Source organism: Daucus carota, chromosome 2 (assembly GCF_001625215.2).
Source record: "Daucus carota subsp. sativus chromosome 2, DH1 v3.0, whole genome shotgun sequence".
Lineage (NCBI taxonomy): Eukaryota > Viridiplantae > Streptophyta > Magnoliopsida > Apiales > Apiaceae > Daucus > Daucus carota.
The window spans coordinates 56,717,275-56,729,032 of NC_030382.2; the positions used below are offsets into that span (position 1 = coordinate 56,717,275).

The 11,758-nt window shown below is 31.4% G+C and overlaps 1 protein-coding gene across 1 annotated transcript; it reads right to left on the minus strand.

The window, feature by feature from the left end:
- Positions 1–4,545: 4,545 nt before the first annotated feature.
- Positions 4,546–10,095, minus strand: LOC108208691 (serine/threonine-protein phosphatase PP1). Its single transcript, XM_017379213.2, has 4 exons — positions 9,637–10,095; positions 6,405–6,964; positions 5,224–5,442; positions 4,546–4,915 (listed from the first exon to the last, which is right to left on the minus strand). The coding sequence occupies exons 1-4, from the start codon at positions 9,812–9,814 to the stop codon at positions 4,901–4,903; spliced, it is 972 nt and encodes a 323-aa protein (XP_017234702.1). The 5' UTR covers positions 9,815–10,095; the 3' UTR covers positions 4,546–4,900.
- Between the last annotated feature and the right edge of the window lie 1,663 nt (positions 10,096–11,758).

Genomic DNA, 11,758 nt, shown 5'->3' on the forward strand with positions numbered 1-11,758 from the left:
CTTTAAAAAAGAGGTTGCTTGATAATGTAGAAAGGCATAACTCTTTCACATCATCCAGTTTGGCACTTCCCGCAAAACTTGTTTCCTGAGCACGTAATAACTGTTGTTGAGATAGCTACATAACGGCTTCTACATGCAATTATCCTTTTGTTTCCTCTGGAACACTCAGTTATTACAGAAAATTAACGTAAATAATAACGTTTTACTTGCGGAGGTTGTTGCTTAATCTTTGTCAATAATAAAAAAATTGCGTGTATTAGCGTGCTAATTATAAACAAATTCCAATTTTGTACTTCACTAAGACAGAATTCAAACAAATGTACTATCCTATGATGTGTATGGTCGAACTTGAGATGAATTAAGGTAAGTACAGAATCGCTGAGTTATTAACTGAATTATGTAATGACAAAAGCCAAGAAAGCAATACACGTTATGTAGTAGGTGAGTTTCTAGAAGGTCCATATATGTGATGATATGTGTATGAAGCTCAGAGTTCCTATGATCCCACCACCAAAGCTTCTCAATCCCCAAGTCAATGCATCACCAACTCCTAATTTTGAATTACTACTTCTCTGTAATGTCTTAATTATGTTGTTTAAATCGACTAAAACCAAACGTGTCACAACATTCCACTCCATGCAGGCTGCTCTGGCTTATATTTTTGTTTTTTTTTAAAAAAATTCATCTTATAATTCTAACAATTTTTGGTTAGAAATTTGAACATTCCTTATAAGTACAAAATTATTTATAAGTGAGATTAATTTTAAATTTTTCAATTGGATAAATTTTATAAATAGTTTATGATTTATCAGTTTATGAAAATTAGTAATATTATAATAAAATGTTGTGAATAATTCTTTAGATGATCATACACGTTTTTATGAAATCAAATTTTAAAAATTAAAATAAACCAGTAAAAAGTTTTCAAATTCTAAAATCTAGCTCATAAGAATATTACTCCCTTGTCCCTCTCATTTCTTTACATTACTTTTCGGTACATTTTTCCACGCTCATTTAAAATATACTTTCATAATATATTTTTTTAATTTTTTTCTGAATAAAAGTTTGATATTTATATTTTTATTAAAATAAAAATTTTAAAAAAAATTATGAAGCTATATTTTATATGAATCTCGTACAAACATGTATGTAAACTATTGGGGGAGTAATTTAGTGATTTGTTACATTTATAAATGAGAAGTCAGACTTTCCAAACAAAGCCAAGACCACCTTATAATAATCGTACTTCCTTTGTTATCTTGTTCAGAATTTATCTCAGAGGATTTGGTGGTTTATGAAATATTTTTTGTCGTCATCTGTAACGCCCAGTTAATTTGGCTTAATGGAAACGAAAGCGAACATTTTAATAAAATACTCCGTGTCCCTCCAGTAGTCCAGTTCTTTAAATTTTTTTGAATTATTTCACAGGCATTCAGAGATGTATATAAAGTATAGAGGAGTAGAAAGTTTTTAAATTTTTTTCTCTGTATAAAAATTTAAATATTAAATCTTTATTCAGAAGAATTTTTTTGAGATAACTAATGTTAGCCAATTAAGTATTTATTACTAGTATCTGTCAAAAGAAATTATTTATTACTGGTAGTAGATCAATTGGTTTACGGCTCGTATATCTCTTCAAAATATAACATCACTTGAATTTCAATTCTTATTCAGAGCAATAAGTTAAATTTGTCCTGAATCTTAATTAATTTGAATTTTGATTCATAAAATATTGGAATATATTGCACCTGAGCCACGAAAAAATTCATGGTCTGATGGTGGTTACAAAAAGGTAAATAGACAAGTCAGAGTCGTTGATCCATACAAGAAAAAGGAGAATGTAAAAGAAGAAGATGGAAATTAGCTGTTGTGTGTGTGTGCATACTAGGAATTCTGTTTAACAAGCTTAGGATACAAGAGATAGGGCCTAACGACCGACCAGTTTCAATTCATGTTAGATTATTTTCTAATCGTGTACTGCTATTTGCTAAATTAAGATTTATTTATAACCCACATTTTGGTGGGGTTCACTCATTACTTGTACCTTTGTTCATCACAAACTTGCAAAACAACAACTTTATTTATGAATGATTGTTCATACAAATCTCTAGCTAATCTATAAGCTATAAATTAACACGAGAAAGTATTGAGGAAAAATATCGGGAGAGAAATATCGTAAATCTCTTTAAAACTAATGTCACAGACTCACAGAAATATTGACAATAATAATAATTAGCAAAAAACAATCGACAATAATTCCATGTCCTAGGTAGTACTTCCTTGTATTCTTCTATTTTGTAATCTATTAAAGCAAATTAATAATCAAGTTTTATAATATTATAATACCAATAATTAATACTAATAATAAAATTTATCATATAAACGGACTCCCAAAATAAGAATAGAAATGAGACAACTAATTATTTGTTTGGCTCAGTTTAAAAGTCCGGTTTGTAACTTATATATTTTAATTAGTTTATTAATATCGCTTGTATAATGCAATTAACCTTTTGATTTATAAGCGAAAATCCAACAAGTTGAAAATTATCAATTATTTTAATTTTAAAATAAGACTTGCAAAAATATATTGGATTATTTTAAAATACAATTTATAATACTTTATTTTATATTGAATTTTTTATGCATAATAAATTACAAATATAAAAAATTATTCAAATGCATAAACAAAAATTATTTTTTATTTATAAATATTTTATTTCTTTTTAACTTATAAGTAGTTAGTAAATTAAGCCAACCACTTAAATTGCCCCGTAAGCAGAACCGGAAGCATCTTTACCGGTGAAGCAATTGAAATTTATGATATAAGCCTCTTCGCACAAATTACAAATTAAGAATTGTTGCGCGATCATTATATCCCCAACATTGTTGGGCCGTGAGCCCTTTAGTAACATTGAACTTTAGTGCAGGAGATATCATGTAGACATGTAGTGAATCTTTTGTAGTTGGTTACTCTTTCAAAATACAAACTAGCATAATAGCCCGTGCAAGGCACGGGCGCTAGTTATAATCATGTGTTTGCAATTTCGTCTATTGTTATTTAAACTAATTTTATTTTATAAATTTTGTTGCGGTTTTTGAAGTTTTTGTCGGTTTTATGTTCATATGCGATCAAGTAGAATGATAAGAGTTTCGGGATCGGGGATGGACCTCGAGATGCGCCTACACCGGATTTAAGTGGGGCCTAATAGGATCGCGGTGGGACCTAGTGGGATATTGGTGGGATCAAGTTTTGGCTTTTAAGACTGTCTAGAGCTTGTCCCTGGCCTGTGCGGAGCCTTGGCAAAAAATATTACATGCTTCTTTAAAAAAATTTTACTATGATTATTTATCTATGAGATGTGGTGTTTCGAAATTATTCTCCTAATTGATTTTTACATTATTTGCATGACATGTAACTTGATTTTTAGTCTAAATCCGGTCACTTAAATAAAACCCGGGCCATATTCTGGACGACGTGGATCTGACCTTAAAAAATATACAGAAATATGATCTTTTTAGATAAAATAAAATAAAGATCAACCTAACTAAATTAATTTACACTTAAGAGTTTGAAGTAGTGTTTGATTAAAAAAAAAAGAGTTTGAAGTAGTGTCGCAACATGTAATATATAAATATACATATAATTATCATAAATAATTTAAATAAAATAAAGTATTTATTTCATATTTTTTTCTAATTTGCTAGTAATATTCTCTACAAAAATTTAATTTTTTGCTTCGTTATTCGGTTTTGATTGAAATATTAAATTCAGTTCAGTAAAATCAATTATTTTGGTTATGAGTGATATCAAATTATGTGCACAAAATTTATTAAATTTATGCAAAATGAATATATGACAATAATACTTTTATTAATGAGAGCAATCAATATAACTATTTATTGTGTACATAGTTCATTAATTGGTGAGAATATAATAATTACATTAATTATTGGTATTTTTGTAATTACATTATAAGTAAGGGTACAGTTGAGATTTCACGGGTATTTTTTTGGCATATTTTGCCCTTGGTTCTCCTTTTATATATAAGAGTAGATAACATAAAACAATAAATAGTGGATTGGTGCTGGTCCTAAATTATGTTCAATCTTTTTAAAATTATGTGATAGATATATGAATAGTTTTAATTAAATGATTTGTATATATATTAATCTCCCGATTAAATTACTTAGAAATTGTCCCGTTATAAAAGGGATGTCTGATCATTCATAAACTGTCAGTGTCACATCATTTTATAACAAATTATCATGCCACGTCATTTGGAGTAAAAGAGATCATTTTGTAGTAAAAGAGATGTGTCTTTGTTTGATATAATTTAGATGTGTCTTTGTTTGATTATTATTTTAAAAAGGGATTAGTGAGTTGATCAAATGAAAAACTCAATGATGCGCTCATGTCCATATTCGTGAAATCGAGACATTATTTAAATTAACATGAACAAGATTAACACATATTAGCCACTGCCCTAATCTAATCATTTTTTTTTAATTGGGAAGTAACCCAGAATATTATCATCAGCCCGAGGCTGTCACCAATAGCACAACACTATATAGATCATCAGAAAAGGACATTAAACCTGAACAGTTGATCTACTGAGTAGTAAAAGTTTGTAAAAAAAAACCAGAAGAAAACTATCAGATCTTCAATTTTTCATATTACAAAATACGAAATACACTTGTCTTGCACGTTCTGTATTTGGTATTAGATTTGGAGTAAATTAAAATTTAATCCCATTTTTCTGTAGGATCGAAGATATAGTGCATCCAATCACCCTCTCCCAGATTCGATTCAGCAGTACACTGTTAGGGCCAAAAACGGGATGACCCAATTTGCTACAACTTTGAACATTGAGACCTGCTGCTGAGTGCTGCCTATAGACTATTATTCTTTCCCTCCCTGAAAAATATTGAACATAGAACAAATATCAGTTAAGATTCTTACCCATACTGCAACACATAGGCAGTTATAGGAAATATACACTATGGAATTAACCCAAGTCCCAAAACATCTCTCAACTGAAATTTTTCCAAAGAAGATTAAGATGACAACTTTTCCATGTCGGAAATTATAAAATTATGCACAGAAACTAGAAGAGCTTTCTAGTCAGATGTCACATAACATATTAATTTATTCTAACTATCCATCTGTCGGTCTTTATTCTACTTCAATATAATGTACAAATTCAGATTTTATTTAATACATACCTTATGAGGTGGTGTTGCAGGTCTCATAGTGTTGCTACCAAAACCAAATCCTAGTTTCCCTTTCTTTTCTGAGGCCTTTAGAATCTGAAAGGAGCATGTCAATGTATCATCTACACTCAGCATTGCACCAGCATTGTCAAACTCGCCACAGTAATTTGGTGCAGAGAATATGGTAAGTAGCTGCCGCTGTGCAAAGAACTCATAGCCATCCTCCACAACCTGAAGATATAGTTAAGATTAGATCATAAATGAAGATTCAATTGAACTTGATTGCTTGTTAAGTCATGTGTCTTCAACTAGATACCAAAGCACATCACATATTTGTTTCCCAAAAACAAAACTATAGACCTTATGCAAATCAAATATATCTACTAGAAACCACCACACACTAATACCATACTTAGCAGAGCCTACTAAACATAGGACCTTCGTGAAGAAATTAACATCGCAAAGATCATAGCATCACAAACGCATAGCTCATTAACAAGCCAAACAGATCATAATTGATTATATTATAAATGCACTCCACTTTCAGAACCTGGTATGTTAGACAATAGTAGCATGAGAAACAAAGTTTGACCAATTGGAGCATCTTAAAAAAAAATTATAGACACCATAAGTCATGAAAAAAATAGCATATGCATAATACATGTCAATGTATACACTTAACCACTTGGGCCATCCAACCTTGCTCTACCAAAAATGTTTTACTTTGACCAAATTTAAAATAATTTGTTTGTCATGTGATTGGCTAAGTCATAGCATATGCATAATACATGTCAATGTAGCAGAATAATGGAGACAATAGAAGGACAAGAACTGATAAGGAACCTGCATGCTAAAAGTAGAGATACAAAGAAGTATAATCAATTATTTCACTCTCTCATGCGGAGAATGTTGCTATTATCTGTGAAACTACGGTTATAACTGAACCTGCAACGTGTATTGACGTATTAATTAATTTAATCCCTGCACTCTTAGACAAAGTCAATCTGGCTAAGGGGTTTCAGTTATGCACTGACCAGAAGAACATCTTTAGCACAGAGCTTTAAAGACAAATTATCTGAGCCTCAAGCATAAAATGTCGTGATGCTAGTTAGTGCTACATATTAAGACAGGGAAGCAATATATCATAATTAGAAAAAAGGCATAGATCAATAGGTGACAGTTATTATGATTACCTGATGCGCGCGGCAGATAAGATCTAGATCATGCTTTTGGAGAAATTCAGAAACCTTGTCAGCTCCAAATGTATAGGAAACACCTCTATCATTTTCAGCCCATCCTTCAATATCTCTGTCGGGATCAGCCCATAGTAAATCACAAATAAGACCCTGATCGGGCACATCAGCAGGACGAGCTATATTTCTGATCTGATCCAAGTGTTTTAATTCAGGGGACAATCCACCATGCATGCAGAGAATTTTGTCATCAATAAGAGCAGCAACAGGAAGGCAATTAAAGCACTCAGTAAATGTTTTCCATATCCGCACATTAAACCTTCTCTTACACTCATCATAGAATCCATAGATGCGATTAATTGAAGCACATTCATGGTTGCCCCTCAGAAGAAAGAAATTCTCTTTGTATTTTATCTTGTATGCAAGCAGAAGGCATATCGTTTCGATGCTTTGCTTGCCACGGTCCACATAGTCCCCCAAAAATAAATAATTTGCAGCGGGTGGATATCCACCATACTCAAACAACCTAAGAAGATCAGAGTACTGACCATGGATGTCTCCTGCATACAAAATCATCGTCATGTTATTATCTTACCAACCAAAAATATGCAAGTACATTCAACAAAAACATAACTCGTGACCTAAAAATTCGATTATCCAGTAAAGCAGAATATAAAATTACCGGAAAAGTATATCATGATCGTGTGTGGTAGGATGATGGTTCGACGTGAGATAATAACATAACACATGCTACCCATCCATCATCTCAGGTACTGAGAGGATAACAAACACAAGCTGAACTACAAGACAATCTTCAGACCAAACAAAACCTAAAATAGTCATTTATTGACAAATGGCAGTTGATCGCATACTTCAACTAATCGCTAGCAATTAATAAACCATAACAGAACACCTAAAGCTGGTCTAGAATTTGTGTTATTTGATTCCATTAAACAGATGTAAAGTAGTAACTGTAAATAGAAATCTCCACAGACCATCTTGTAGAAGAACTTCAGTTAGCAGAAAACACCACAGCCTATAGCTAGCCACCTTAACATTTGCTTCTGGGTTTTTTGAGAGAGAACAGAAGGGAGAGAATTTCCAACCATTTATTCTGAGAAGTTTCTTCTCAGAAATAAGTTGATTGGGAGTTCTAACAAATATATATCACTAATTATCCATACATAGAAATAAAACAAAATCTTGTGCTTCTGACTAAGAAAACTGATGTTAACAAGTTGGACATTTTCTCTAAGAGATTTTCCAAATGAGGCACCGCCAGCGAAGGTGAAGGGCAAAAAAATGTGAATTAATTAAATGTTATTTTAACAAATGAAGGAGAGACAAAGACAAACACACGGAATCTAGAAATACAAATAAAGATATAACACGCCTCCAAGTTATTGTCATGACAAAGGATAAACATAAATGCTACTTTGTTAGCCACTGATATTGAATGCTGTAAATATCATGCAGAACTTGTACCGTCATCCATAATCACTTTTAGAAAGAAAAAAGTAAAGGCATTCCACATATCAGATACAAGGAACCAATAACGAACGTAATAAATGCAAGATGAACGGTTTGCACAATTATAGGTCGCGTGATGACTTTTGTATATATTCGTTCAGGCACTTCTCATAATCAATATACTATACTAAATTCCAATTATTCATAAAGACATAAATTACGCATCACTTAAATATGATAAACAATAAGACTGCATATCTTACTCAGTTACATAATCGACCTCAATAGGACAACACATTGAAAGAAGTAACAAAACTAGATGAGGTTAATAAATCATACTCCATGACTATAACTCTTTATCTATACACAGAGTGGACTGTCTAAGCCATGAGATACTGAATACAGTAAGACCTTCTGCATGTTTAGATCTTTAAGAGCAAGCCCAGCGCAATGCCAAACTTGGTTGCATTGCTATAATTTTGAACACCAAATTTCAGCTCCCAGTCGCCGTACCAAAGCTGCACTGGTCAAATCAAAGCATCTCCCTTAAAAGACCAAACATACCTAAACGGTCAGCGCAACATCTGATACTCATTCAAAACACCTATTCCAGTTAATAAAGTATATTAAGTTATAAACCCTAACACAACCACACCCACTGTATAAACCAATACTTTACATTTAATACTCATTTAAGCACTCCTAAATAAGAAGGAACACCACAAAACTACCAATACAGGTCAAAGAAATAAATTTCATATCGCAAAATAGTGTACATATACAATATAAACCAGTACTCTACTGCCAATCTGTACCCAAAACACTCATTTAAGCACTCACAACACAAAACTAACCAAACTGGACAAAACATAAATTTCATACTGGAAATACATGGGCATATCCTGTATAAGTTAAACCAAAACTCTGCACTCAAACTATCCCTAAACGCTAATTTAAGAACTCACAACCCATAACTAACCAAAACAGGCTAAATAATTTATTTCATATTGAGAAACCATGTGCAGATACTGTATAAAGTTGAACCAATACTCTACACTTAATCTATACCTAAAATACTCATGTAAGCACTTACAACACAAAACCAACCAAAGCAGGCAAAAAAATATATTTCGTATCGGAAAATCATGACCATATACTGTATAAAGTTAAACTGATACTCTACAGTCAATCTATACCTAATATACTCATTTAAGCACTCCAACACAAAACTGACCATAACAGGCCAAAAAGAAATTCATATCGGAAAATCATGTGGCATATACTGTAAAAAATTAATCCACTACTATGCACTCAATCTATCCCTGAAATACTCATTTAACCACTCACAACACAAAAACACCAAAACAGCCATAAATTTAAATTTCATGTCGCAAAGTAGTGTACATAAACGGTATAAACCAATAATTCACAGTCCATCCATCCCTAGAGTACTCATCCAACCAAGACAGGCCAAAAGTAGATTTCGTATCAGAAAAAATTTAAGCGTGCATATACTGTATAAACCATTACTTTACACTTTTTTAGGCTTATATGCCTTAATCTATCCCTAAAATACTCATTCAAGCAGTCCCAAAACGATACCACCAAAACACGCCACAAATAACAATCAAACCACAAAACAGTGTACACATATTCCAATCAAACACAAGCACAGATAACAGTCTACTACAAATCGAAAACTCGAAACAATATCTTTAAATAAATCTAAAAAAATTTACACAGAGAGAGTAATTGAAGCTACCGCAAATCTTAATAGGAGCTTCGAGTTCCAGAAGATTCGGCTGGCTGAGAAAAACCTCCTTAGCAGCAGCGCAGAGCAGCCGAATCTCCGCTTCAGTCAGCTGCACTTGCTTCGGAACCTTGCCGGCTTTGGAATCGAGTAATCTCCTTATAATATCATCTAACAGAGCCTCCTCCATCAAACCCTAGCTTCTTCAATCCCCAAATCAACAACAACCAACAAGAGCGAAAGTATATATAAATTTAATTAATTAATTGAATGAGGGATTGATAAAGAAGTGAGGTGGTGTTGTGGTTGATTGTTATGAAATGAGGGTTTACAAGTGGGCTTGAATTAGGTTCCGTGGGCTGCTGACATGGCGATGATGACGAAGATATAGTGGATATATGTAGGGGTGGTGTTTTGCATTTGTGAACCCTATCTTTGGTGGAGATGCTTGGGAAAGCACGCGTCTTGCACGTGTCCTCTTAGTCAACTCTTTAGCGTGGGATGATTTTCTCTCCTTTTTTTTTTTCAGAAGAGGGATAATTTCATATTTCTCTTATGTTTATCTCATGAAAGCAATTGGCTGGTGTTGCAGAGACCTGGGCTTGAATTGATCAATTTTTAAAACAACTTTCAAAGCACTGCAATTCTGATTCACATAATCTCGACTAAATTTATTATTTAAAATTAAATTTTCGCCAAAAAATATTGAAACATAGACAAGAAGACTAAAATATTTTTATATATCTTTCTTAATTCAATTCTTCATTTTATCATTATTTTTAAAAATAATTGTTATAGATACTAGTGTGATTTGTTTTTTAAAATTATTTTATAAAATTAGTATATTGATCTTTGGATAAAATCTGATTCTAGTTTATTTAATAGGTGGAAATTTGTCCGGTAATTATTCACCATAAAATGAAAGGAACATGTGTTATATATTATCATAACTATACAACATTTAAAATGAATTATAATTTCTAAAACAAATTAATATCAAACTAATAGTCTAGTCTAAGATTTACTTTTGAAAATTGAGAAGAAGAATATTATGGAAATTCTATAATACATTAAATATTATAAATATATAATATTTAATTGAAACTAGTTGAAATTCTTGAACAGTTTCTTTTTATCTCGTGATAATTTTTATGCAATTTATAAAAAGACTAAAGCAATTATCGCTTGTCACCTTCACAACATCTATCAATTTAATTTAAAAGATCAAAATCTAATTTTTATTCAAATCTTTTTCACATTTATAATATTTATATCAAGATGAATACTAGTAATGTCTCGAACTCACGCAATAAAATGGATATCGAACTTAATAACTAAATGTTGAATCTTGTTTTTGGTATATGTGATTTATCATTTCATACCTACACATATTCTAAAATTGTAATTATTTCCCCAAGAAATAAAGTAAGACATATATTTCACATATAAAATATGGATCAAATTTTAATTGTGATAAAATCGTATTGAATAAGATATAAAAAATTCAAATATGTAATTAATTTCATAAAAATCAATAAGAATCACGAGAGTATATTTTATAAAATTTTATATGTTACTTCCTCCATCCATGTTTAGTTGTTATTTTTGGACCAAAGTATAAATAATTATTATTTTTGTGTGTAAATATTTTTTTTAGTGTTCCAAAATAAAAATAATTTGTTTCCTATTTTTCCCAAAATGTCCATGCACTCCAAGATTAAACACCTGACTTGACCAGATTTCACTGTAATCCCACCGATCAATGCAATGGTTAAGGTCGAATAAGGAAATATATAATTAAATATATATTTTTTTGAAAAAGGAAAATTAATTCAATAATGGAAAGCCGCATCTACAAGAACGTCGAACAAATATAAAACAGATCATATCGCTGATCTAGTCTTTATAAAAACACAATGAAGCGATTTGTTGAAATTGATATATACACATATAGCTTTCATCAAAACTTTAACTCTGAATCAATCACTTGAAAATCTGGCAGATCTAACGTCCTGGACATTGACGGAGGTGTATTCGATTGGGATTTTAATGCATTGTTTTTAGTCTATGGATTTTAATGGATTGTATGGGATTTTGATTTTGTGCGGATTCTTGATGAAATGTTGTAGAGTTG

What these genes read in the sequence shown, in the direction of transcription:
- LOC108208691 (XM_017379213.2), bottom strand. Translation starts at nt 9,814, where the DNA reads ATGGAGGAGGCTCTGTTAGATGATATTATAAGGAGATTACTCGATTCC. An exon ending in AGCTCCTATTAAGATTTGCG is followed by an intron (nt 6,965 to 9,636) that starts GTAGCTTCAATT and finishes TTTTGTATGCAG; the next exon opens with GAGACATCCATGGTCAGTAC. An exon ending in TTATCTGCCGCGCGCATCAG is followed by an intron (nt 5,443 to 6,404) that starts GTAATCATAATA and finishes CTATATCTTCAG; the next exon opens with GTTGTGGAGGATGGCTATGA.